At 43.6% G+C, this 27,564-nt stretch overlaps 5 protein-coding genes and 1 long non-coding RNA gene across 9 annotated transcripts; 4 read left to right on the top strand and 2 right to left on the bottom strand.

Moving 5' to 3' along the window:
* Positions 1-178: 178 nt before the first annotated feature.
* LOC115672880 (uncharacterized) lies at positions 179-1,883 on the top strand. Its single transcript, XM_030594867.2, has one exon. The coding sequence runs from the start codon at positions 768-770 to the stop codon at positions 1,680-1,682; it is 915 nt and encodes a 304-aa protein (XP_030450727.1). The 5' UTR covers positions 179-767; the 3' UTR covers positions 1,683-1,883.
* Positions 1,884-4,701: 2,818 nt separating this feature from the next.
* LOC130138772 (uncharacterized) lies at positions 4,702-6,974 on the top strand. The gene is made up of 2 exons (XR_008817073.1): positions 4,702-5,540; positions 6,368-6,974. It is a non-coding gene; the product is annotated as an uncharacterized LOC130138772 (long non-coding RNA).
* Positions 6,975-8,264: 1,290 nt separating this feature from the next.
* Positions 8,265-11,600, bottom strand: LOC115672879 (DNA cross-link repair protein SNM1). 3 transcript variants are annotated; one of them, XM_056313835.1, is made up of 9 exons: positions 10,934-11,600; positions 10,527-10,707; positions 10,151-10,390; positions 9,898-10,042; positions 9,558-9,692; positions 9,399-9,465; positions 9,239-9,310; positions 8,897-9,009; positions 8,265-8,802 (listed from the first exon to the last, which is right to left on the bottom strand). In XM_056313835.1, the coding sequence occupies exons 1-9, from the start codon at positions 11,514-11,516 to the stop codon at positions 8,683-8,685; spliced, it is 1,656 nt and encodes a 551-aa protein (XP_056169810.1). In that variant the 5' UTR covers positions 11,517-11,600; the 3' UTR covers positions 8,265-8,682. The 3 variants fall into 3 exon arrangements, with proteins under 3 accessions (XP_056169810.1, XP_056169811.1, XP_056169812.1); XM_056313836.1 differs by having other exon boundaries at positions 8,897-8,949; XM_056313837.1 differs by lacking the exons at positions 8,265-8,802; positions 8,897-9,009 and having other exon boundaries at positions 9,252-9,310; positions 9,565-9,692.
* Positions 11,601-15,792: 4,192 nt separating this feature from the next.
* LOC115672709 (probable magnesium transporter NIPA8) lies at positions 15,793-19,779 on the top strand. Of its 2 annotated transcripts, none has more exons than XM_030594616.2 (13): positions 15,793-15,933; positions 16,437-16,524; positions 16,627-16,688; positions 16,829-16,914; positions 17,035-17,108; positions 17,834-17,936; positions 18,044-18,172; positions 18,274-18,373; positions 18,461-18,580; positions 18,660-18,750; positions 18,836-18,905; positions 19,085-19,181; positions 19,271-19,779. In XM_030594616.2, exons 1-13 carry the CDS (start codon positions 15,841-15,843, stop codon positions 19,481-19,483), a joined length of 1,326 nt encoding a protein of 441 aa, XP_030450476.2. In that variant the 5' UTR covers positions 15,793-15,840; the 3' UTR covers positions 19,484-19,779. The 2 variants fall into 2 exon arrangements, with proteins under 2 accessions (XP_030450476.2, XP_056169813.1); XM_056313838.1 differs by having other exon boundaries at positions 16,437-16,542.
* A 394-nt stretch (positions 19,780-20,173) lies between these two features.
* Positions 20,174-21,457, top strand: LOC115672710 (protein SRC2 homolog). Its single transcript, XM_030594619.2, has one exon. It carries the CDS (start codon positions 20,257-20,259, stop codon positions 21,142-21,144), a length of 888 nt encoding a protein of 295 aa, XP_030450479.2. The 5' UTR covers positions 20,174-20,256; the 3' UTR covers positions 21,145-21,457.
* Positions 21,458-23,646: 2,189 nt separating this feature from the next.
* On the bottom strand, positions 23,647-24,724 carry LOC115672436 (uncharacterized). The gene has a single exon (XM_030594244.2). It carries the CDS (start codon positions 24,522-24,524, stop codon positions 23,865-23,867), a length of 660 nt encoding a protein of 219 aa, XP_030450104.2. The 5' UTR covers positions 24,525-24,724; the 3' UTR covers positions 23,647-23,864.
* Positions 24,725-27,564: the final 2,840 nt, after the last annotated feature.

The raw sequence follows: 27,564 nt of genomic DNA, 5'->3' as shown, positions 1-27,564 counted from the left end.
CTGATCAAACCAGAGTGAATTTGCAATGTGTCTTAAGGGTTCCCTCGAGCATTCCAGTATGATTTTGCAATGTGTCTTAAGCGTTCCCTTGAGCATTCGGTGGTTTTCATGAGATTACAGGGTGGAAGTAATTGTGGAAAGAAAGAGTTAAGAAAGCTCGATTCATCGACGACGACGACATTCTTCGGTCACAAGCGTTACTCAGTGGTATTCCTCATGAATTAGAACGAAGAACTCCCTCTCTCTTTTCCATTCTGTTCCTCTTTTTGCTCATATAATCATATTTATCCCTTTGTCCGATTTGTTCTCTTTCCTTCCGAGGAATATCGAGGAAAAGTGATGGCAGTAGTAGCTAGTAACCAGTACTATACACAAGGCTCTATATCCTGTAATGGGCCCTAGAAGAGCCTTTGTCCGATATCGGGCTGGCCCTCCAAGGCGCAAAGCCCCCCCTCCCCAAACAAGGTCAACGGAGCGCGTGCGGTCTCCGACTCCGACCACGCTGGGGATGCAGAGAAGCAAATCTCAAATCTCCTCGTATCTCCCTCTGTTGGGCACTGTCGCAGTGTCGTGTTCGTAGACATCACCCATCATCATCGCCACCAATGTCAACATTGCCTCTCCAACTCACCAACTCCGACTCCGACTCCACTGTCATATCATCCAATCTAAACTAAACCCCCCATCATCCATCGCCAAGAACCTCCAGATCAAGACACTTTTCCCTCTCTCCCCCCTCCGGCCGATCCATCCACACCCCAATTCGAATGGCGGCCTTCCTATACCACCTGTTCTCCTCCTCCTCCCTCCTCTCCCTCGGCCTCTACCACTCGGTCTCCGCCACCCGCGCCCACCTGAAATCCCCCTCCACCTACGCCGCCAAGCCCTACCACCCCCTCCCGGCCTCCGCCCACCCCCGCCTCCGCCCCCTCCAGCTCTACCTCGCCCTCCTCTGCCTCCTCGTCGCCTTCTGCCACCAGGCCATCTCCTCCTCCGATTCCGACCCCCTCCTCAAGGGCTCCACCCCCGTCCACCGCTTCTCCTCCCTCCAGTCCGCCTCCGTCCTCCTCCTCTTCCTCCTCCTCTCCCTCTCCCTCCTCCTCTCCGACCTCCTCCCCTCCCTCCTCCCCCTCCCCCACGACCTCTTCTTCGCCCTCGCCTCCGCCGCCTTCTTCCTCCAGTCCTCCTCCTCCTCCTCCGCCGCCTCCTTCCAGATCTCCGACCTCCAGGCCAAGTGCGACTCCGTCTCCGCCCTAGTCTCCGCCCTTTCCTCCCTCCTCTGCCTCGCCCTCGCCTGCTCCCCTCGCCTCTTTGTGGCCGACGTCGCCCTCGGGGCTTCCATCTGCCTCCAGGGCCTCTGGTCACTGCAGACCGGGCTCTCGCTCTATGTCGAGGCTTTTATCCCCGAAGGATGTCATAAGCTGCTCGATGTGGTCAATGGGGTGGAGGGATCTACCAAGTGCGATTTGGAGGAATCGAGGTTGAGGGCCGTGGCCATTCTTGATCTGGTGTTTGTGGTTCATGTCATGTTCGTGGTGGTCATTGTGATAGTTGTTTACGCTGCTGTGGCTAAGAGCGTAGGTGTGAGGAGGATGGGGTCTTATGAAGCATTGCCTACTACTGGGGATAGAGACGCGAATAATCATATTCAGATGAAGGCATTGACCGGCACGCAGGCTTGACTTGATCTCCTTTTCTCTCTTTTTTTTTTTAGCATTGTTTGTATGAGTGACGAGCTGAAATGAAATCCGACCCCTTTTCTTTCAATTCAGATTTTGAAAACACTGTAAACCTCTTAGAGTTAGAGGAGGGTTTCTCTTGTACACAGACTTGGCTTTTACCTCGAGCCATCGCTATGGTACTGGCAGTTGATTTTTGGTCTCTGTTACTGTCTGTCATCACTATGGTGTTTTGCGACTGATCCACTGGCAATCATGGTGAAAATTATCTCCTCGTCTACGAATTGTCGTAAATTGACTGTAGTTCTGGAACTTGAATTATCCACTGACTAACTGCTTCACTCTCAACAAGTTGTGCATCGCCCCTTCAAAACCTCCCTCCCTTCTTATGCCAAACCTGGAAATGAAGAGTTTCTCTTTATTAGATAAGGCCCAATAAAAGCTCGCATAATAGGCTGATTATATTGTTGCCAGACCGCAATGGATTTGAACCCATGATTGTCTAAAATTCGTGATAGCGGATACTGGTTTCTATGTTCTTCTCCAAGAAGCTCCTAGTCTCAGAAATTACGTTTGGTATTTCTGTATGGCTGAGTGAACTGAATAAGCGAAGGGGTGTGTGTATATCTTAGTGTAAGTCTTTTACTGATTAAAATTACTTTGTGGATATAGGAGCTGCTTTTCTTAAGATGATCTTTTGAGAGCAATTCTTGACTTCAAAATTAAGAGTCATATTCCATTACTGTCGTGTAATATTGAGAATGAAGAAATTGCGACATCTTTGTTTCACTTAATTGCTGCCTTTGAATCTTTGGTCCTTCTTGTCTGGTCTGCAAATGAACCATCGTTCCAGTATTCTACACATATTGCCAACAAGTTGGCTTGTCTTGTTTTTGGCTTGTATAGTGGTGCATGAATCTGGCTTTTCCGTCTCTCGCAGCATAAAAGGTTTAAAGCTTCAAGTGCTCTGATCTTGCATTGTTAACATCTTTAGTAGGAGCTGTTGATTCTGTCTTGTAACTTCTTTGAATTCTAACGATGAGCATCTGATATAGTTGTCCTTGATGGCTCCTTGAAATGAGGTTTTTTTAATTGACTGGGATTTGTTTGGCATTCTTCATTTGCCTGCTATATTTAACTGGAGTATGCATCACTCCAAGTTTACTAAGAGGAAAACATACGCCATATGTTATGGGCAAGACCATCTAGATCCTTGATTGAGTTGCTTCAGGGTTGTTTGGCTGTTTGTTGACGTTCCTATATTGGCTGTTCTTCGTTGCCGCATTCAGTGAAAATAAAGGTGGATTATTCTTTTGAGCATTTGCTTTCTGCACTTGAGCCCATTTGAACATGCTTTAGGTTTAAATCTTAGTTCAGCTTCTGTAAAACTACCCACTCATTAGCGCTTGATGCTGTTAAATTGATATTTATGTGCATTACATGATACTCAGGAGATGACTGTTAGCATGTGTTCTTATACGACTTGTTGCTAGTTTGTCAGCAAAATGCTCCTCGGCTTTTCAACTTAGAAAAATCTGCACAAGGACAAGATCTTTTACCAGATTGTATTCTAAATCAACCATTCAGTGGGAGTTGTCATTACATAGTACCTTCTCATGAAACAGTTGGATGTCATGCTTAAACCTGGATGAGAGTTAATGCCCTCATTTGTCATCTGCGGCCGTTCTTTCTCAACCAGAGGCTAGTCCAACTACCATCTCTGTTTCCACCCCAATTGACATTATGCGGCAATTCTCTGAAGGTATAATGCTTCTATCATTGGTCGGACACCTAGATCAGGGCTGTCATGCTCTCTAGAGCAAACCCTCTCTCTTATCGGTTGCTTCGCAGTCTGGATCTGTCAATACAGGATCATGAATTATAAGGCAATGAACAAAGACAACCAACAGCCTAGATGATTCTGACCTTCAATTACTCTTGCTGGCTAGGAACCTTCATTGTATATGGTAATTTAAATACTAGAATCTGCTTCCTAACAAAATTGCATGATGACATGTGATATGAATATTGAGGAGATTGTCGAACATCCTGTGGAGTGGTTTTGCATGGATGGACCATAGAATGATCTCCCTGACAGGTTCACCACAGCATTGCTTCATTAGGGTTGTAGCCAACTGAGTCTAATTCTACAGCTAAGCATTCTACTTGGGGAGTGCAAGAAGTGACTGCTGACCAGTTTCTGCTATATGAGGTCTGGCAGATATGAGAGGATAAGAGATGATGCGATGTGGATAAATGAGAGATGAGCAGAGTAATTATAGGCTCTTTGTTGTCACAATGACCACATACTGAGTCATTTCCACCATTCAATGTGTCGGATTTTTGTTTCTCGTCATCATTTGAGATGAGGAAATTTCGTGTTAAGAACCAAGAAACTACGACGTGCTCCCTCCTCGGATTCGGATGCAAGACGAGCAGCTTCGTTTTCATCGATCGAGTCATCCGAAGCGCGTTTTTGCTGCATACCAAGTGAGTGTAACGGGAGAACCGGTAGCTGCAGTGCAATTTCACGCAACGCATGTTGCTTGATGTTGTTGGAAACGAGCAGACAAACAAGGGGATATGAGTTTGTTTGTTTATGTCAATGCTTAACGCGGAAGTTTCTCCTGCGGGGGTATATGAAGGTTCACCCTGCCTAAGTGAACAAGAAAAGGGATTTGGCTTTACGTCCCATGGTGTACCTATATAATGATGCCCCCTAATCTTTTGCCTTAAACCATCATCTCTCTCTCTCTCTCTCTCTCTCTCTCTCTCTCCCTCTCTCTCCCCCAGCGTATGTGTGCGTGCCCTGAGCAAGAAGGCGATGATCCACTTGCCGCATCCAAAGTTTTAGAGACATCAACTATATTTGAACTCTCTCCCTCTAGGGCTTCCTGGCCTCAAATTTCATTAGTGTCTTTTCTTGGGCATACGATACACTCCACCTCTGATTAAGACATTAGGGCGACTCCCTCCCCTCCACACACCGCGCGCGCCATCTCCCCCCCCCCCTCTCCTCTCTCTGCACTGTAGATCGGGTTTGCGATGATTGCTTATTGAAGTTACAGGGGGAAAAAGGAGGAGAAAGCCTAAGAGGGGAGGGTTCAAGTAAAGTTTGTTTCTCTTCTGATGGACCTCAATCTGGCCCGCAAGCAGAATGGCCGAGCTTCCTGCAATTTGCAACCCGTTTTTTTGTTGCAGCTTTTGCACGTGACAAGTTTCTTTTGCAACATATTTACCAGAAGAAAAAAAAAAATCCACCGCGTGGGGATTCATGCATAATCCTTCTTCGGAGAACCAGAATAAACTGCAGGCATTACGTGATAATATGCATTAAAATGAGTCGACCGCCCCAATGAGGGAATAGATTAGATGATATCCTCCCTGTACTTGAATACCAAAGGAGGTGTATCCTTGTTAGATACAACAATTATGCAATTAAATTACCTCTTCAGCATCCATGCGAATTGGTTAAATCTTTTCTAATTCCGAAATCAGAACCACAATGCGTGTCAAGGCTTAGCTAGTCGATTAGCTTGAAATAGTCTTTGCTTTTCCCCTTCCTCGAGCGTTTAGCAAGCTCGCTGCTTTTTTTTTTCTTCGCCAGAACAAGCTGACGGCATGAAAGAGTGCCTTCTAAGTTGATTTCAGGTGTGATTCTGCATGAGGAAATTTGCAGCCAGCTGGTAAAAGAAGGATCTTCACTCGGAGCAAATTGAACAAGCTGACGGCATTAAAGACTGCCATATGTTTTGGAAAAGACTATCTGGATGCTTGACTGAATCGCTTCAAGGTTGTTTGGCTGTTTGTTGACGCTCCTATATTGGCTGTTCTTAGTTGCTGCATTCAGTGAAAATAAAGGTGGATTATTCCTCGAGCATTTTACTTTCTGCACCTGAGCCCATTTGAACATGCTTTAGGTTTAGATCTTAGTTCAGCTTCTGTAAAATTACCCACTCATTGACACCTGATGGTTTCATATTGAGATTGACACGCATTACACGATACTCACGAGATGACTGCTTGCATGTGTTCTTATGTGACTTCTTGCTAGTTTGTAGCAAAATGCTCCTCAGATTTTCCACTTGGAAAAATCTGCACAAAGACAAGATCTTTTACTAGATGGTATTCTAAATCAAAACATCCACTGGGATTATTTGAGAGTACCTTCCTATGAAACGGCTGGATGTCATGCTTAAACCTGAATAAGAGTTCATGTCCTCATTTTTGAGTCTGCGGCCGTTCTGTCTCAACCAGAGGCTAGCCCAACTATCATCTCTGTTTCCATCCTGATTGACATTATGAGGCAATTCTCAGAAGGGGGTACTGCTTCTATTATTTGTCGCCTATATTGGGGCTGTCTTGCTCTCCGGAGCAAACCCTCTCTCTTGCCGGTGGCTTTGCAGTCTGGTTCTGTCGATTTAGGATCATGAATTATATTAGGCAATGACCAAAGACAACCAACAGCCTAGATGATTCTGACCTTTAGTTTCTCTTGCTGGCCAGGAACCTTCATTGTATACGGTAATTTAAATTCTAGGATCTGCTTCCTAACAAAATTGCATGATCGTGTGTGATATGAATATTGAGGAAATTGTCGAACATCCTGCGGCGTGGGTTTGCAAGTATGGACCATAGAATGATCTCTTTGACAGGTTCACCATAGCATTGCTTCATTACGGTTGCAGCCGACTGAGTCTAATTCTACAACTGAGCATCCTACTTGGGGATTGCAAGAAGCGACTGTTGACCAGTTTCTGCTACTTCAGGTCTGGCAGGTACGAGTGGTGAAGAGATGATGCGCTGTAGAGATGAGCCAGAGTAATCTTCGGCTCTTAGTTGTTGCGGTGACAACATCCTGAGTCATTTCCACCACTCAATCTGTTGGATTTTTGTTTCTTCAGCAATAGGGATGAGGAAATTTCACGGTAAAAACCGAGAAACCACGATGCGCTCCCTCCTTGAATTTGGATGCAAGCCAACCAGCTTCGTTTTCATCGATCAAGTCATTCGAAGCATGCTTTTCCCGCATTGCGAGTGAGCGTACCAGGAGAACCAGTAGTTATGATGCAATTTTACCCAATGCTAATTGCTCAATGTTGCTAAAAACGAAACGAGCAGATGTTATTACAAACGAGCAGACAAACAAGGGGATATGAGTTTGTTTCTTATGTCCGAGGCGCACAACCCAGAAGTTTTTCCTGTGGCGGTATGTGAAGCTTCACCCTGCCTAAATGGGACAAGAAAGAGTTGACTTTACATCTTGTGCTGTACCTATATAATCATGCCTTTAAACCATCATCATCTCTCTGTCTCTCTCTCTCCCTCCCTTCCTCTCTCTTCACGCACGCCCTATAAGCAAGAAGGCGCTGATCGACTGAAGCATCAAGAGTTTTAGAGATATCAACTATATTTGAATTCTCTCCCTCGTAGGCTTCCTGTCCTCACATTTCATCTGATTTCTCTCGAGCATATGATACAATCCACCGCGTAGATAGTGTCTGCGATTATTGCTTATTGAAGTTACAGACCAAAAGGAGAAACCTGCAGGGAGGGAATTCATATAAAGTTTGTTTCTCTTCAATATACCTCAATCTGACACGCAAGCAGAGCGGCCGAGCTTCCTGCAATTTGCTCCCAATCTTTTGTTACAGCTTTTTGCCTGTTAGAAGTTTTTCTATTACCAAAAGATAAAATTCCACAAAATGGGGATTCATGCATATAACCCTTCTTTGGAGAACCAGAATAAGCTGCACGCATTAGGTGATATGCATTGAATAGTGTTTCGACCAACCCAATGAGGAAATAAATTAGATGATGTCCTCCCTTTACCTGAATACAAAAATAGGTATATTCTCATTAAGTACAACAATACATGCAGTCAAATTACACCTTAAGTATCCATGTGAATTGGTTAAGTCTTTTCTAATTCCGAAATCAGAACCACAATATCGGCTATTATTTTGCATAACATGTATACTCAATGTGCATGTGTTGGTGTGGAATTTGCTATATTCAAAGACCAAAACACACTTGATAGAGAAAACAAAATTGTGTATCAGTAAGAGTAAGGGAAAACGAAATTATGAGGAATTAAACAATAAGGGTCCACGAGAAGACGATTCCCAGTCTCCCAGATCAGGTAATATAAAAAGCCTTGAGCAAGCTGACTGCTTTATTTTTATTATTTTGGCCATTTCTAACATGATTTCAGGTGCGTCTCTGCATGACGAAATTGCAGCCAGCTGGTAATAGAACGATCTTCACTCGCAGCAAATTGCACATCCAATTCCATATCCAAGACCATATTCCAATGTGACGTTGCAGAAGTAGTGTGTGACCAGAATCTGAGGATTCTATTTACAGGCCAAGGGACAAACTGGTCATTCCCATCCACAAGAATAGCAATCCCATGAGCAAAATCACCTAGAAGACGAGGTTGCAAACACCAGGAATTGCTCCATGACTCCACGTTTACTTGTTACTCAAGGCTTCGGTACTTGGAAGCAGTTGCATCTCATTCTTTAGGCAGTACTTAATTACAGTAGTGATCTTGGCGTTACCAAAAAGCCATAAAACAGGAAAAAAAAAACGACAACCACACTTACAGAAATGCGTATTATGTGAATGATAATGTTTTTCTCAAGGAAAAATACAACAAGATCATGAATCAACAAACAGTCGTCTGTATCTTTCAGCTTTATCAGTGTACCATCTTTCTCCTCTTGCTACACTTTTGCAAAATAGAATTTCAAATGAGCATGAGGACTTCCAGTCCTTTGCACCAACTTGAGTTAATATGTTAAGCCCTTCCACACAGAGTTGGTGATATCTGCATTTTGTACAACTAAAAATCAGGAATACTTGAAGAAACATTAGTAAGAAAGTGGGGAAAAAACATTAAACCAAACAGATTTCATTGGAAAAGTATCCAAGACCTGATGAAGGTGCGGTCAAATGAATGGTACCCCTGACTGAAGATTTCTGCAGTGACGCACAGAAATTATGGATTCTGGCTCACAGATTTGTCTTTCAGCCATTCCCGAAAGTATGATTGCATCTTGTCTCTAGTAGAAGCATTCCGAACGTTCACAGTCGGAATGATCTTGTTTGGCCTCAAAAACTGAGAAATGGCAGATCTTTAGTTATATGCCAAACCCAAACGTCAAACTTAAAAAGAAAACATTCATGAAAAAGTAACAAGTCTGGAAGCATACCTGCACAAACTCCCGCAATTCTGTAAAACTGGAGTGCTCACTATAAGGAACTCCTGCAAAGTGCCAAGTAGTGGTCAAATGCTGTCTACTTTTGTCATGACAATACACCAGACCTAATAAATTGTCAAAAGGAGATATCAAATCCTTTACAACCAATTTGCTTACCCAACCCCCCCCAAAAGAGAACATACAATTACGAAAACCAAGAGGCCAAATTACACTCATTGCGCTCTATAAGTTGTTGCTAAAAAAATTAACATGTGATGCTTTGGAACTACTGATGCAGTTTGCAGCTTGTGCAGTTCCAGTTTACCCGATAAACATAACATCATCAAATCTCACCATAAATGGTAACTTTGCCTTTGGAGATGGGTTTGATTAGACTCAATTGTGTACGCTCAGAGTAGGTCCAACCTGGGGAAATGGAATTGAGGACCATAAAACAAATTGCAAAAGAATTTGTCTCGATAGGTTTTTAAGTAGTGTACAAATATAACAATACCAGTTGGTCGGAATGCCAAAACATCCGTGTATTGATTTCCATAAGACTTCAAATAACTATCAAGGATCTACAAGAAAAACATTATTGTCATCAGTTACATGGGAAAAAAGGATAAAAAGATTAGATTGAATCTTCATAAAGCTAGGCATAGGATCAAACTTCAAACCGCAGGGATGATATAGGCAGGACATGAAGATATGTATCCTTTGGATTCGAGCTGATCCTCTGGGATAGTTCAGGCCAGTTGAAAGACTGCAGAATACGTCTCCTTGATGCATTTGCATGTACTTTAGCCTAAAGCAGCAACCAAAATATAATGAGGACTTTTTCGTTTGTAAAAATTCGTCCTATGTTCTGATAATTTAATGGAGGCGGCAGAACTTAAAAACACACTAGTATGACACTTCTGTCACATACACCTCACAGCTTGGGATGCTTATTGCTCTATAAAATACGAATGTGTTAAAAAAAACAAAGAGGAAATAGTGCATTGCCATACCCCTAACGCCTTTGAAAGGGCAAGGTAGACACATTCTTTCCCAATGCTATAAGCCCCGACGACAATAAGGGTCTTGGGTTGCTTTTTAAGGAAGTCATTAGAAACTCTGACAACATAACTTAGTACGTCTTCTTTGGAAGGGAACCTGAAAAGGACCAATCAAAACAAACACTTGGAATAAACGAGTTGTTTGGACACGAGTAGCAACCAAAAAGATATCCGTCAGTTATACTCAGAAAGGAAATTGTCATACTTGTATCTTGGATTGCAATAAGTTGTGTCCAGGTAAAGCACATCGACTCGTTGCTTTGCGAGAAGAGGGTAAGTTTGCATCAGTTTTGAGGCTCTGAAGTCTCCCGTGTGCAAGTAGCGTTGACCATTTGACAGGTGAAAGTGAATCAAAGCTGCACCTGGACAATGATTAGCTTCTAGCAGTGTGACTCTAACTCCTCCTATTATATGCTCTTCGTTCAATTCCAGAGGCCGAATAAACCTGCTTACACAGGAAGCACATAAAACTGTTCTGAGTACACTCTTAACACTGTGCTGCACAAAGTGGCAGAAACAAATGCTTCTGGAACATAAGCACGAAAGGAGAGAAAAAGGAAACAGCAAAATCCAATGCTCACGATGGATTGACATAGAGACACATTCTAACAAGCCGAGCAGTGAGAGGGGTGCAATAGATAGGGCCGTGAGACCATCCCTTGCTAAGGCCACCATAATGATCAGCATGAAAATGTGTGAGAAAATATGCCAAACATCCTTCAACACAACCATAGCGGAATGCATCAACGGAGAACGGCGTCCCTGAGAAAACACCAAAACATCACATTTACTATACATGATATAGGAATTTCACACGAGCCATTTTCACTCAACAAATTCAACCCAAAAAATAATAAGTTTCTGCATTTGAGGAACGATCAACAGGGTGTGTAAGCACCCATTCACAAACCAAATTAACCCTTGCTCCACAAAATGTGCATCCATCAAGGGAAAAGAACAAATAATTAAGTACCAAGAAAGTCCCGACCTGGAATTTTTTTGTAGAAGGGGCAAACTCTAGGCTGAGCTCCACCATTACTCCCTCCATTCAACGTCCTTGACCTCTTCTCTGTCGAAGCCAGCTCCGGCTCCAATGGAGCAGCCACGCCTCCTCCACCTCCAACCCCTTTCCTCTTCAACCCCCACATCTGGAGAAGATTGCCCTGCCTCAGCTTCCCGGCTCCGACCTCTTTCCTCTTCAACCCCCACATCCGGAGAAGATTGCCCTGCTTCAGCTTCTCCTCCGACCCCAATTTGCTTCGCACACCATCATCACCGTCCTCATCCAAAATCACGCCGCTCCCATCGTCCTCCCCCTCCTCCGATCGCAGGCGAGACCAATCGGTCCCGCTGCCGTAGAAGCTGGACGCGAAACTCTCTCTTCCGTCGCCCTCCCCACCGTCGCTCCCGATCCCTCCGGCCTGTCCGCCGCCGGCCTCCGTTCCGATGGGCCGAAACGGAGGGAAGCCGTCTTCGTCTTCGCGGTCGAGGCGAGGCGATTCGGGAGCGCAGTCCCAACGATAGTCGTCGAAGATGGAATCGAGATCGTCGCCATCTTCGGATGCGCCCATTTCTCCTTCGTCGCTCCGAGTTCGCGGGAGGGTTTCGATTTGGATTGAATTTGTGTCAAGCGCGCGTCGTTCCGAGATACGGCCTGTTTGGACGTAGGACTTGGATTTGGCCTCTTAGGCTTAAATATATTTTCTTTAGGGAAAATTCAAAAAACGGGCTCAAAATGGAGTCATTTTCTTAAATAATGATTTAAAGTGGACATTGTCTCAAATAAAATCTTGAAGTGGCTAAATCATCTCAAATAATGACATTTGGGCGGCTGGTGATTATTCCGTCGTCGAAGAAGGGGTATTTTAGTAAAAAAAAAATTATAAGTATATTTTTTATATATTTATTTTACTTTCTTTTTCTTTTCTTTTTTTTTCCTTTTTTTCTTCTTCCCCCTCCTAGCCTTCATTACGCTTGCGCCGACCTCGGCCGGCCTCAAGCAAAGGCCACCCTCGCCCGCGTCGGGCGAGGGCGACTCTTACCTTGGCCTGGCCTCGCCAGCCCAAGCGAAGGCGAGGGTTGCCCTCTCCGGATTTAAGAGAGGGTCGCCTCGCTTGGGCTGGCCTTGCCCTCGCTTGATGCCGGCGAGGGCGACCCTCACTAGCCCAAGCGAGGGCGACCCTCGCCTGCCCAGGTAGGGTGGCCTCCGCCTGAGGCTGGCGGAGGGAAGAGAGGAAAAAAAAAAGAAAAGGAAAAGGAAAAGAAAGAAAAAGACGAAAATTCCCTTTGGCAGATAAGATCAGGTCCTTATTTTAGATTGATATGGCCACTTCAGGTTTTTATTTGAGACAAAATTCACTTCATACCCTTATTTGAGAAAATGATGGTACTTTAGGCCCTTACTTTAGATAAGGTCCATTTCATGCCTTTATTTGAGAAAATAACTCCACTTCGAGCTCCTTTTTGGAATTTTCCCTTTTCTTTAGATGTAATATAAATTTAGGAAAAATTTCAAATAAAAACTTGAAATGCCTTCGTTTTCTCAAATAAAAGCATGAAGTGAACATTTTCTCAAATAATGACATGTAGTGAATATTGTCTCAAATAAAGACTTGAAGTGACCATATCAGTCTCAAATAAAAGGCCTAACCTTGCTCGTTAAAGGGCATTTTCGTCATTTACTTTTTATTTTTTTCCTTTTTTCTTTCTTTTTTCCTTTTTCTGTTTTTTTTCTTTTCCCTCTTCCCTTTGCTGGCCATCGCCGGCGTCGGGCTGGGATCGCCCTCGCCTGCTCAGCCCAAGCGAGGGCGGCCCTTGCCTGAGGTGGGCGGATGTCATCGGCGATGGTGGGGGAAGGAAGAGGGAAAAGAAAAAGAAAATAAAAAAATCTTAATTTTTTTTTGTTAAAATACCACTTCTCCGATGGCCGGAATAATCACCGGCCACCCAAAAGTATTTATTTGAGATAATTTGGTCACTTTAGGCTATGATTTGAGACAATTTGACCATTTCATGCCATTATTTGACATAATGTCCACTTCGGGTCCTTATTTGAGAAAATGAGAGCACTTCATGTCTTTATTTGGAATTTTCCCTATAAATTTATGATGCATAAAAGTATGTATTGTTTCACTTATTATTTTGTCTTCAATTTTTGAATATGTAACAAAATTTTGAACCTGGATTTTAAATGTTTTGTGAAAAAGTCAAAGTTTGTGAATCGCAAAATATTTAAAGAAATTATAAATAAGAAATTGTAGTCACTTCACAGAGTTAAATGACAACAAAATAATCGAAATCCAACAAAAAAGAATGCGATCGCATTGGGGGTTGATGATTCGGAAAGATAAAATAGATAGTTCTCCTACGATTGATCCCTTATAAACGGGATTTTGAGCGCGTAATCAAGTAAGATAATACCAATTAGCTCTTCTTAATCCTAATTTGTTAGCAATTTACCCATTACCCATGTCAAGCTATTTAGCATGCCTCTCCGATAAATCGGTGCTCTCGCCTGCTAGAGTCTTTGGTCGTTCACGTGTAGAACAAGGTGTAAAAGATTGACCACGAAACAAATGAATTTGCAAGATTACCGTGAATTTAAAGATGGGAGCATGATCGCATCGACTCGACAAGTTTTGAATTTTCAAAAGTAGCCCTTCACGTCTTGTGAATTTCGAGATTGAGGGTGAACATATCGACACAGCAAAGTTTTTTGAATTTGACCCTTGGCACTATCTTCGGTCTCCTTCAATTCTTTCCGAGTGGAGATCGATTACGCAGGTTCTACTTTCATCATCTTCGCTGTCCCCATAAACGAAACACCCGTTGAGTTTTTCCGTCCGTGCAAACCGACGCTTTAGCAACGCGCGCGTTCTTGAGGCGCGATGATGTTGTTTTTTGAGTCTTCTAAATCGAGACTTGTCCATTTTAACGAGAAATATGAGCAACCCTAATCTAAAGGGTCAAGGAATCTTCTCCCCATTCGGAGAACCAGTATTCCAAAGCAATGATTCGGGCGAATTCATCCGTTTACATGGTCAGAAAAACTCGGTTGAAAGTTATGATCAGCCGCGTAAGGATTTGTACATCTTTCGGGCCGTTTAATAAATGAGAATATCCGTATCCCACGAATATAAATCAATACATTTTTTTTAATTGAGATGCACGTGCGAGTTGCGTTAAAAAAATCCAACATCGAAGAATTTGCATGATATGAAATATCGAGTGAATATTTATCCAACTGGATCTATTAACAAGTTCGAATTTAGACTCCCCTTTAGTAATCTTCTCGTTAGATGTATCAGGTGTATGCCGCCGTGCACCTACTAATCTCTCCCATTAAATATATCGGGCTTACGCCGTGCAACAACAACTGATATGGAACCACTCCCAATTTGCATCGGTGTCCGGATTTGGCCCGATAAATACCCATTTCCGAGCATCACCCAAAAGCGACAACAAGAACCCAACTCTCATAAGAATGGCTTCCTATGAAATTGGGACTCTTAATTCAAAGTTTGACTTGCCCCTTTCCATGACATTTCAACGGCCGCCGATCCCCTACTTTTCCCCCCCACCGAAACCTCAACATTCCCGCAAAACCACGCACACAATCGGGTAAATCGCGCCGCACCGCAAGAGCAAGACGAACGGTGGCGAGCTCGGTCTCGAAGCCCCCCCACGGCCAACAAGAGGGGGCCCCCCATCTTCCACGCATCCAGCGGCACCCGGCGGAGCGGGACCCGCGGGACTAGCCGTGGGCTCTCCCGCAGAGGATCGCGCGGTGGGTAAAGCATCGCGCTTCCCCGCAATGGACCCGACACCCTCAAATCCTCTCCCTTCGCTCTCTCTCTCTCTCCCGCTTCCAAGCGAATTTTCTGTGCTCTATCTTCCTGGGAAATGTGTTCTCTCTTTGACGAAGGAGGAAGAGTACAAGTTTAGAAACCAAAGATAAGGAAATTTTTTTTTTCTCTTGGAGGCGAGACCCAGAAAGCGAGAAAATCCCAGAAATATTCTCGGAGCCACCGGCAGCAGCAGCGGCGGCAAGCATCGGATCCACCACCACCGCGTCGTGCCTCGAAGCGTCAATCATTGCGATCCCCGCGTGACAAAAAGTTCGGGAGGGAATCGAATTCGGTGGTTCTGCCTTGCCCCCCCTTTCGGGAAAAAAGAGCTTTTTGGAGCTTTTTGGAGGCCCGGCGGGGAGGCCCTTTTTGTTCGTACACGCAATCGGTCCTCGTCCTGGGAGGTTGATCTCTTCTTCTTTTTCTTCGATCTGCTGGGAAAAAGAAAATCTGGGTATGGTTTGTCTTGATGCCGGGGGGGACTTGTTAGATCAGGAAGTGGTTCCCTTTTCTCGTCTTCTTGTTTCTTGCGGATGAAGTCTCGATCTTTCGTGTTTGCGGGGGTTGGATGCGGACGAGACTGCTTCTGGGTCCGATTGTGTGAACGCATTTCTCATCGTGGAGCTGGTTAGCTGGGAAAATTTTTGTCCTCGCGAGGACCATTTTTGCATTTCTTTTGTCCCGTGATTTTAGATGCTAGCTTCAGATTCTTTTCATTTGCCCTAAAGTATGTTATGGGTGAGAAGAGCTTAAGAGGGGATAAGATGTCATGGCGTGCTTTGGCTTCGTGTTTTTGTGGTTCGCGCTACGTGTATTGGAATCTGAATTTGGGTGTCTGCGAATGTTGCAGGTAAGACTTTTACTGAGTTTTTCCGACCTCGGTGTTGAGATTTCATCTTGAAGCTGCGTTGTAAGACCTCACTAATTTGCGAAAGCCATCTTTCTGAAGATGTGATGCTTTTGCAATGTTATGAGAGTGCGTAGCTGAAAGAGGACGGTGCCGTGTTTCTTGTGCTTTATGTGGGGTGTCATTGGCACCTCTTAATCCATGGGGGAGTGGGTAATTGGAGCTTTCATCAATCTCTTCGGTAGCATTGCCATCAACTTTGGGACGAACCTCCTTAAATTAGGTCATAATGAGGTATGTATATCCCTCTCTTCTTCTATCGAGACAATAGTTTACTGGGTTGATCTTTGCCTTCTATACCAATAGCTGCCAAAGTGATGTTCTTGGAGAACTCTTCTAGAAGTACCGTTCCCATATTACTCTTCTACTATTATGTGTTGTTCCTGGGTCGTGCTCCACCTACAAATTTAGCAATGTGGTAGAGAACATGGCATTGAGCTTGACAGCTTACAGCATCTGTTCCGCTTAAACTTCAACCCATCGATCTGAGGATTTTAGATTGTTTGGATTGGAAACATATGGTTGGTGTGTCTGATCAATGACATGCAGCTGGTTACTTGGAATGTAGGAAGATGTGACTATCCTATAGCTGTTTCTAACCTGACATTGCTTATCGTTTATCTCTAATCTTCTCAAGCATGACCTGAGATGAAATGAATCAACGTATTACTATCACAAGAATCAACTTATTGCTCCAGCAAAATTAGGTTTGATGAGCTTTGTATAAAATCTTGCAGAGAGAAAGGCAGTCCTTGCAAGATATGGATGGTGCAAATGGCAAGCTTCCTTTAAAACCTATTATACACTTCCACACGTGGAGAGTTGGTAAATTCTTGTCTCATGGTACTGTATATGCTGTACGAATTACATATTCTGTGAAACCAATGGACTTTGTCCTCATTTGGCTTTTTGCTTCAATACATGCAGGCATACTATTTTTCTTCCTGGGGAATTGCCTGAATTTTATTTCCTTTGGATATGCTGCCCAGGTGATTTATTTTATCCACCAAAAGTGCACCTATGGTTTTGATTGTCATGGAGAATTGGTTGAGAGGATGGATAGCATAGCTTTGTTTCTCGATCCCTTTACTTTGAATTTCTTTTCATCCAATTTCTCCCTTTCATGCAGTCACTTCTTGCAGCTTTGGGTTCAGTTCAGTTCGTCTCCAACATCGCTTTCGCATACTTTGTGTTGAACAAAATGGTGACAGTCAAGTATGTTGATTTGAACCTTTTGAAGAGTAAAGTTTACTTTCAGGACACCCTAGATATTCGCATGTGCTTTTTTCTTTCTATGTATCATATTATGAAATGCTGTATAATCTCTTGTTACAGGGTTTTGGTTGCGACAGCATTCATAGTCCTTGGAAATATTTTTCTTGTTGCGTTTGGTAACCATCAATCACCTGGTTAGTGTGAGCCGCCATCTTTTCACCATCATTTGTTGCTTTCTGTGTCAGGCCTCATAGACTTTCGAGCTAATGGTGCCAATATTTGGATATTAAATTCTCAAAAGTTGTAATGTTGTCTTATGTCTTAAGTTTGAGAGTTCCCATATTCATAAAGCACTAGTGTTGTCATTCACAGGGCTTTACTGTTTTCAGGCGAACCTATTTAGATATTCTCATATAATTAATTTGGCTAGGCACCTGAGATGTGCTAATGTTGCTATGGTTCGGAGGATGCTTCATAATCCATGGATTGTAAAATGTTCATCTTTTCTGAGGCATACATTTACTTCTTCATTGCAACTGCAATGTCAATCGTTCAGCGTCAATCTTGAAAACCAGATGTTCCTTCCATTGACCATCACAGTGATTGGACTCCATTATTACTTATAGAAAGATTATCATCCTTTCTACGGCACTGCTCCATCTCACTTTGCTCTCTACTCTGCATTTAGCTCTGGAAGGTTTGCTATAGTCTGTCAATGTGTAGAGTCCATAGCCCGTTTGACTGTGAAGATGATTCTATATGCGGTCATTGGCAGCAAGCTTTGAGTTTCGTAATGTTCTATAGAGATGCTTACCTTGGCGGATTTGATCATTTTACGTTGACCATTTATATTCTCTACCTGCTTTACTGGTTCCTTGGGGTGGAAAGGTTAAGTCCTGTTCGTTGGCTTTCCTTTCAGTATATACACCAGAGCAATTGGCTGAAAAATACAGCAACATCACATTCCTTTTTTACTGTGTGATTTTGGTGCTGATTGTTGCCTTGCATCATGCAGTCTACAGGTGAGCCTTGCAAACGAACTTTGTCCCGACTCTTCATTAAGTGTGTTTTTTTACTCACTATATCATTGGGCCTGCAATTTCTTTACCTTGTGAATCTTGGATTGCAGGAGAGGAGAGCTTCTTATTGCAGTTGCAGGACAGGAGCTGAGACCATACTGGCATATGCTGCTTCCTTTTTCATATGCTATAGTTTCAGGTGCTGTAGGCTCATGCTCAGTGTTATTTGCAAAATCTCTGTAAGTGAGCTACCTTAGACATCGTAAATCTCGTGGTGCGAGTGACCAGTAAAACCTGCAACTATGTGTGGTATTTACATGATTATTTCTCTTGTTTTCAGGTCTAACTTGCTTAGACTGGCGATGTCTAGCAGCTATCAGTTGCACAGCTGGTTCACATACTCAATGCTTCTTCTGTTTCTCAGTACTGCTGGATTCTGGGTAAGAAGGCTGTCATAGTTTCTTTGCCTGGATCTTATAGTATACCCAACTGTTGCAGAAAGCTTAACTTTCTATCTTGCTCTGCAGATGACAAGGTTGAATGAAGGATTGTCATTGTTTGATGCAATTCTTATCGTTCCCATGTTTCAAATTGCTTGGACATTCTTTTCCATTTGTACAGGATTTGTTTACTTTCAGGAATATCAGGTTCGACAATTAGACAATCGTATTGTTTTGTTCAGCCAGAAGACAATCATTTTGTGCGATTCACCCATTTTTAAAACAGGTATTTGATGCACTGAGGACAACAATGTTCATACTGGGAATGACGGCCGTTTTTGTAGGGATTTCTTTGCTGGCACCCGATGAGTCAAGAGGTACCGAGTTTCAAGAGCAATGAAAATTCAGTGCTTTAAATAGACGTAGGTTTACTTACACTTTTGTGTTTCATTTCTTCTTCAGGCGGTGAAGTAAAAGATAATCCGTCCTTAGCATCTGTGACATCTTCAGGCGTCTCAAGTGAAGCGGACAGGTAATTTTGAAATTGGCAAGGGTGTGGAGTAGTCAAGTATGTAGAATGCCATTGAGATATTTACCTGGTCTTTGTGGTCCCTCACAAAATGAGGATATCTGCCGGTTGGCATTCATATGATCTTGCATGAAATTTGACAATTGAAATGTGGATATCAAACGTTGAGCTGTTTGTGACAGATTGATCGTGTCATCTGGAGATGGACACAGTAAAGAGATGAGATCGTTCATGCAAGAAATGACCTTCAGGATTATGGACATATTAGTGAGGGCGAAGGTGCTAATTATGGAAGTTGACAAATATTTATTGTTGCGAATGCTCGACACATGAGATAATTAACACGACAGATTTCTGTGATTCTGCAGAATGCTTGCTCGGTTTCGCTAGGATTCACAGACGATTCGATCAACGCATCCGCCGTGCTCGTAATGCCCATGGTGTCTTCAAAGATCACGGGCTTTAGAAGCACTGGTTTCGACCGGTCAAAGGTGCTTTCCATGAAGAATTTCGGGTGGAGCAGGATCTCGCTCGACGAGGAGGGTGCGAAAATGATGGACACGGCCGTGGTGCTCCCATAGATTCTTTTTTCGACTGTTGTAGCATATCATTGATTCAAACATCCACGAAGTAGGGATTGTTTAGATTACACGTTTAGGGCGTATCCCTCTCGTTATGTATTAGCCTCTTCTTATGGCTTTTCGGGGCGAGGATGGGGGGGTTTAACGGAGGAGAGGAGACGGGCATTGGCTGTATATCTTTGACTCACTTGATAGAAAGGCGACTGGGCGTGGCTATCTTGAAAACTTGCTGTAACTAAAGGAAGCGTATCACGGTCAAGTTCATTACTCAATCTTCACTGACTCGTCTTGTTTCATTTGCGTATATGTTCTATGCATTTGGGTGGTATGTGGGGCTGCAGCTACTGGCCACGCCCTGTATACCTCCGTCGATCCATTAAAATGCGAAGAGAGTTCTGTTGTAAATTACACTTGGATCGGACCGGTTTCGATGGATGACCATGCCAAGTCGGAGCCGTCTAACTACTTAGCACAGTTTAAGTGCGTAGTCTGGTAGCCGGTCTGTCACGTCGATGCATCTGAGGTCCACACATTCCGAAGATGACATCGTCGCGGTGGTCCGTGTCCGTCTTTCTTCAGGGGCAAGTTAACTCGATTTGGCAGGATGAGTATATGGCAGTACTGTTCGGAAATGATAGACAGATAAAGAAGTTGCTCGTCTTGGTATAGCAGCAGTACTTATGGGCAACTACTTCACACCTACGCGCAATTGAAAAAGAGAGAGAGAAAGCTTCCCAGCTTCATCAAGACCCATTTCGCTACTCGTCTCTTTCATGGAGTCCAACGCCCTGATCGTCAAGCTCCTCCACGGCAAGGACGTGCGAGCGTTCAACTTCTTCCAGAAACTCAACGTCTACGCCCGGGCCTCCGTCGTCAGCGACGACCCGAGCAAGAAGCTGGGCCGGGACCAGCAGCACCGCACTCCGACGGTGAAGGAGTGCGACGGCGACCCGGAGTGGAAGCACGAGATGCGGTTCGACCTGTCGGAGATCTCCCTCCGGGACTGCGGCCACGCCTTCCTGCGCGTGGATCTGTTCCACGAGGGCGTGATGTTCGGCGACAAGCACATCGGCGAGGTCCGGATGCCGCTCACGGACTTGGCCGAGCTAGGGGACGGGGTGGTCAGGTTCGTGAGCTACCAGGTGAAGAACCCGGAAGGGAAGCCCAACGGGGTGCTGACCTTCTCTTACAGTGTGTACGGAAAGGGCGAGACCGGCGACGCCGCGGCGGCCGGGACCGCGCCGGGCCCGATCGTCGCCGGATACGCGGTCGTTAATCCTCCTCCGCCGCACGGGGGATGGGGCGAAGTAGGAGCCTCCGGTTCGGAAAACCAACCTTGGTCGCCGGAAATTCAGTACCCAGTGATTGATTTTCAGAGCAGCGAATCAGACGAAACCTATCCTTCTATAGTACCTCAACAAAGCTACTATCCGCCGCCGGAGAGCTACTATCCTCAGCCGCCACCGATGCTACCTCCGCTGCCGCGCCCGCCGCCGCCGCCGCCCTTCGCGCACGGGGCGTGTTACTACCCGCCGCCCCCGCCTCCGTTCGGCCCGTGGCAACACGGTCCCTTCGCAGGAGGCCACAGCTCCGGCGGGGGGTGGCGCGGAGGCGGCCCGTGGGAGAGGGAACGGGGATTGTCCTACTGGAATGGCAGGTGAGGATGGAGACGAGACGAGACGGTGGTTTGAATTGTTGTTGGAGCGTCCGGGTAATGTCGATGTGTGTGTGTGTGTGTGTGTTACTGTGCATATATGTATGTCTGCACTGAAATGGATGATAGCGACCGACGACCGGCTGTTAAGATCGATCGAGATTCGAGATTTTCCGTTCCCGGAAAGTTTTTTGGCTGGGGAAAACAATTTGACGGAATCTGGCCTGCTCTGGAGGTGTAGCATTTTGCGTTCTGCAGTGTGGCTTCGGTTTTGTGTCATCAGACATTATCAATGAAAAAGTTCCCAACTTTCATCGGTATCGTGTTTGTGTCCGCGTTTGAACCGATCTTACGTCGGACTTTCCGAACAGCTGATGCAAATTGCTAAAACGGCGAGAACTTATTACGACGATGCACTAAGTGTTGCAGCAGCAGCTCATTGAAATGGTACTGACCAACTTGGAGTTACACCACTTTGTGTATATGTACCAAGTGTTGCGTGATCATTACTGAAGAAAGATGAGGCTTTTAAGCTATAGGAGATAGGTAGCGATTGGCCTAATCATCCTCTGCCTTAACCGCGAAGCGCACAGTTCATTGGGTCTTGACTGGGGGAATAACTACGTATTGGTTTCGGGTCAGCTTCGAGCCATCCATCCGTGTCGGGTTCGGGTTTTTCTCAGGTCGCGACGTTCTCGCGCGGTGCTGAGTATTACCCGCCTCGAAATATCCCGTTAATCTTTGCGATCGTATTGGGCCTCGGCATGGCCGTTTCACTAGGCGACGAGGACGAAGGAGTGGAGGAGGAGGAGGAGAAGAAGAGGCCCATCTTTTGCACTATGGACATGTATAAAGTGGAATGAGGGCGACGTGAGCTCGAGGTTGTGTGTCCATGGCGAATTGTCTGATCTCTTGGCTCCCAATGGTCAAAGCCAATGCCCATCATCTCCCACCAGTTTCACTCTTCAGTAATTAATAAACAATTGGTCAATGGAGAAATATCTTTATGCTTTAGGGAAAATGTTGCTCCATGCAGGAGCTAGATATCTAGCTCTGTAAAGGCATTGTTTGCGAGGGGCAAATTGAAGATGGATGGAGAAAATTTAGCAGAACTTTTAGATTGTTCCTCCCACTCTTTCTTACAAAAAAATCGAATTCAATCCAATTTTGAGATAATTGTTCAAAAAGTCCTAAACCTATAGTACGATGGACATTTCAGTCCAAAATCTTTCAATCGTACCAATTTAGTCTTAAGCCTAGACTGCCAATTTTATCTTAAACCTTTTAACCGTGCCAATGTTTTACTAAAAAAATCCGTGTCAATTTAGTCCTAAACATTTTGACAATTTAGTCCTAAACCTTTTAACGATTTTCCAATATAGTTCTCCCGATAATTTTGGCCAGATATCGTTGAAGGACTGCATTGGCAACTCATTAAAAAATGTTTAGGACTAAATTGACAAATGGTAAAAAGGTTGATGACTAAATTGGTACAATTGAAAAGTTTAATACTGAATTGGCAATTGTACAATAGGTTTGAGACTAAATTGGCACAATTGAAAGGTTTAAGACTGAATTAGACACTGTAAAATAGGTTTAGGTTCTTTTGGACGATTTTCCTTCTAATCTTTCTTCAACCCCTTTTGCTTTACTATTGAATTTCGATCAAATTCGATCGTTGTTAACTCATTATGCATGCGTGGATTAGGACTACTTACAAGTAGCCGGTGGATTTACCAGATCGTCAAGTAGCTTTGAGCACATCTAGCTTTCGACATTTTTATAATGTTGTGTCTAGGCAAAGTTATTGTCCGTGAGATCCTGAGCATGCTCTATTGCTGCCTTAAATCTTGCTTCTTTGGTGCTCAAATGTTAGCATTTACTCCACGAAACCAATGAAACCTGTTTTTTTTTTTTTTTCCTTGTTTCGGCCCAAACAGTCGGCATTGTTTAGCAGCATTCTTCACTTTGAATACCACCAAGAAGGCTTAGCTAAGCCGAACGTGAAAAACCCAACCTGGCGATTCCAATGTCCAGACAGGCTCTTACGTAGTTGAATAAACAAAGGTTTCTCGAGCACGTTGCGTTGTGTGTTGTTCCATCAGAAGCAGATTCACATACACCCACCCACCGCATATTCTCATAGAAAGTTAGAAGGAAAAGGGATGTTTCTTTTTTTTTTCCCGATTGCCGATCCTAACATGCATGAAAAGGTGAGGAGGAGGGTTAGGTGAAGATCATGGACATTGGTGGGACTCAAAGCAACCAAAAAGAAAAAGAAGCAGAGAAGCAACAGCTGCAAGCATATGTTGTTATCATGAAAGGCCAACTAGCATCCATACATATTCTAATAAGTCGAAACCTTTCCTGATCACGCGATCTGCGTTCTCGCCTCCTCCTAGCATCGGATGCATGTGATGGCGTATGGACATTAGTGGCCGTATAGCGACGAGATAAAAGACCATTAAAGGGCTCAAGAAGTTTACACGCACGGCGCAACCGATTCGCGTTGTACATAGAAAGGCAGTGTATATATAAATATCATCACTATTTCAGTAATTGGGATTTAACAGTTTCATCTTCCTGAAGTGATGGCCATCTTCATCTGCATAATCTCAACCCGAACCAAACCCGATGAGGCGAATGTACAGCGGCACGCTCACTAATACTCTCTCCTTTCGGGCTTAACTGCTAATTCGATTCTTCATGATATGGCACAAGGTTCGCCTAATACTGCAGAAGTTGCATCCGAGTTTGCATTCTCAGTTGCTCATGGAACCTCCTGATGAACTCCTCGGCCTCGTCATCAACCCTTCCGCTATAATTCCCACCTTCATCTTCATCTTCTGATGAATAGTTCGAGACCCTCACGGCGAATGGAGATAGCAGCAGAGGGCTCAGCGTCTCGTCTTCCTTGTTTACGCGTTCACCAGGGGCTCCGAAATGGAAGCCGAAGTCGTACTCCGGGGTCCTGGGCATCAAGGCAACAGCTTTAGCCTCTCCTTCGTGATCATCTTCTTGATCTTCCTCTTCTTCTATGACCTGAGGAGGGTTGATGCATGGGAAGAAATGGTGCTTGTTCCGAGTCGGCACGCGGAAAAAAACAGGGTTCGGGCTGTTGCTGCACGAGAACTCGTATTCTCGTGTGGCAAAGCCACCGCGCGCCATGGCCTTGGAGTGGTGGTGATGGTGGTGGTGGTGGTGGTGAAAGAGGAGGTTGGTAAGCGTTTTCCTCATGAGCTTCCCTCTCTTCATCATCACGTTCATGTCCATGATCAACTTCCTCTTGGACATGATCCCCTTTCTTATCATGAAGAAAGAGACTCTAAGCACATTCCATAGCCTCTTGGCCATGGCAGAATTCACTCTAGAATCATGCAACTCCATATTTTTTTTTCACAAAGCTAAATTCACAAACCAACTTCCCAAATGCTAAAAGAAAATTTCGATAAAGGCAGTAAGATAAATTCTTTTCTGCGGGTGTTTACGAGAAAGAAAAAAAGATTGAGAACGATAGGTTTTCTTGTTTCTGCGAGGCGAGTTAGACCTCGCAGAAGTCGAAGAAAATCCTTGATGACTATAAGAATTGAGCCGAATTGGGTGCCAATTTATAGGGGGGCAAGGAGTGCCCTCAGAGCATTAATTATTATGAAAAGTGAAGACAAAGGGAAATTAGAAAAAGTTAAATGAAAGAGAGCTAAAGCCCCATGATTAGGAAAGGGAAATAGGAAAGATGTACCCATCAATGTCCTTTGAAAAAGCATCACAACCCTTGTATATTCAAATGAACCCATCAACCGCGCTCCTCCCCCTTTAACATTAGGAATATTTTCATCTTAATAGAGGAAAAAATTCATAAATTTTTTTTTTGGGAAAAATAAGAGTATGAAAGGGTTGAGGAGACCGGACCACCTTATGAATAAATTATTTTGAGTTCAAGACAGCTAACACTGTGTTTGTCCGAATGAAGAGTGGTCATAATGGAGCTGTGGAGAAGTGGGACTACTTCTGGTCGGAGACGTTTGAATTCGTTGTCTTGCCCCTTTTTCTTCAACGGCTATTTAATCGCCTGCGCCAAGAAAACTAAAAGATCACCGCTAGTGCTTGTGTGGACCTTATTTTTTGCAATGATAAGAGAAAAAGCAATTCAAACATTGTGGGTGCATTTGGAAAATACATGGGGGTGACCGTATGTTTACGTGTGTATTTCGACTGTAAGATGGCGTCGCTGGGATAATTGTCCAAATTATTATAAATCTATTGTGCGGTGGAAATTGTTGACGCCATGGCGACCCGGTCAACACCGGTTTTCTTCCGTGACACGACCGATGCTAATGTGGACAATTTTTGCAATTCTTTTTAGAATTTCTAGATTTTTTCTTCCTTTTCCTTCTTTTCTTTATTCTTGTTTCTCCGCCAGTCGCCAATTGTTGGCCACAGGCAAGGGCGTCACGGTCCTCGCACGGATTCGGTGAGGGGTATGGTCGTCTCGATTGGGCAAGGGCCACGACACCCTTATCGGATGTTCCTGACATAGATCTGGGTGAGGGCAAGCGAGTGAGGGCGTCGCGGCCCTTGCAGGCCCGTGGCTAGCAACCGTTGGAGAACAACAAAAAAGAAAATAGAAAGAAAAGAAATAGACAAAAGGAAAAAAGAAGAAGAGAAATTAAGAAAATTTAAAAAAGAATTGCAAAAATCATCTACGCCAACGCCATCTTTGTCACATGGACAGTAGCGATTTTCGATCAAAATTGACTGAATGGATTAAATTGAAAAATCGGTAAAAGACTAAATTGGCAAAATTAGAAAGTTTATGATTGAATTGACCATCATACAATATGTTTAAATTTTTTTGAACAATTTCCTCTAGCATTGCCCAAAAGTTTAAAGGGAGAACACGCGTATACAAATAGTATATAAACCCCATAGTTAAGTGACGTGGAATACTTTAACACTTCAATCTCACGTGTAAGTCGGATTACGAACGACACGTGAAATTTGATGAACAGATATTAAAATCGACACATGGAATTTAATGAATGGGGTTGCCCACACAAAATAAACTAAAGTAGAACCTAGCTTTGATACCATATTAAAATGTCTAACCCAAAAGTTTTAAATTATAGTTGAAGGGATACTAAAGAACGTATAATCCCCTTACACAAATAACGTGGGATACTTTGATAGATCAAACCGAATTGTTCTATTAAAGTGTGAATTAGTTACAAATTACAATAAACCAATTACATTGTATCATTTGCATTTTACTTAAAACTAAGTTTATATTACTAGTGGAATTCAATCATTCATCAGCACATTTTGATAAATAAAGTTTTAGTTGTTGCTGGCCTAGATTTTTAGGCACGTTGCTAAGCTACTCGCACCTCTCAATTATTTGGTTTGAAAAAGTCCAACTTGATAGATAATTTGGTCAACATTAGCACAAGGCTGAAATGTTGCAAGACCCCTGTTGCAAGAAAATGCCAGCTGTGTACCAAAGAAAATGGGCCCCACGGTCCAGAATTTATTCATATTTTTCCTCACCTATTTGCCTCTTCTCACTAAGATCTGCATTGAGCTCATGCAAAAAAGAAATAAATCCAAATTGAACTATTTAATGGTTGGATCCATGTCTTTGCTTAAAGGCTGGAACGAATGGGGGAGAAGTAGGTGGTCATTAGTCTTGAGAGGGACTCAATGACTTGCTGTCTCCAACAAATTGCATTTTCTTGAGGGGAAAGTTTTTATTTTTATTTATTTTTGTTGAAAACATTAACAAAAACTACTATTTAGAAGTGAAATCATGGAAGAATATGCATTACAAATCACCACCGCAGATTATCTAAATATAATTTGGTATATGCGTAATTTGTTCATTTTATAATTGTGAATATAAATGTATTGTTTTGTGTTGTAATTTTTTGAAGTCAATAACAACTACCCTTTACTTAGGGACTTATTGCAAACTTGCTTCACATAGCATTGCTTTATACAGGAATGACGCGATGGCAAGATCCCAAGTTATCCCCTATTTGATTGCAATATCTTAGAGAGCTTTGGTTTAGTAGGTTCGGAAGATAGTTCTTTGGGGATCGCTTGATTATATACCGTATAGCCTTTATAGTGGATTTGGTGTCGGCCTGTGTCCGATTGACAGGTACCAACCATCATTGTTGGCCCATGTCCTCTAATCGCGACAACTTATTCGCTCTCTAATCGCGACAACTTATTCGCTGTCGATTTCCTACACAGGGATTGCCACAAGACATGATTCTGTTCACTAACCATCTTAAATCCTCTCACTATAAGTGCCCACCCAATTCATTCATTTGGGGAACTTTTAGCCACTGGCTCTTTGGTACTTATGAATTTCCATATTTTTAAACTTTAGGATTTTGACGGTCAAACCATTTGAGAAATCTTCGCA

The sequence above is a fragment of the Syzygium oleosum genome, unplaced genomic scaffold, assembly GCF_021117445.2.
Source record: "Syzygium oleosum isolate NSW1041296 unplaced genomic scaffold, Sole_v2.1 Sole_v2.08, whole genome shotgun sequence".
In the NCBI taxonomy this organism is placed as follows: domain Eukaryota; kingdom Viridiplantae; phylum Streptophyta; class Magnoliopsida; order Myrtales; family Myrtaceae; genus Syzygium; species Syzygium oleosum.
The sequence above is the reverse complement of the archived record's forward strand: the minus strand, read 5'-3'. Positions and strand labels throughout refer to the sequence as shown.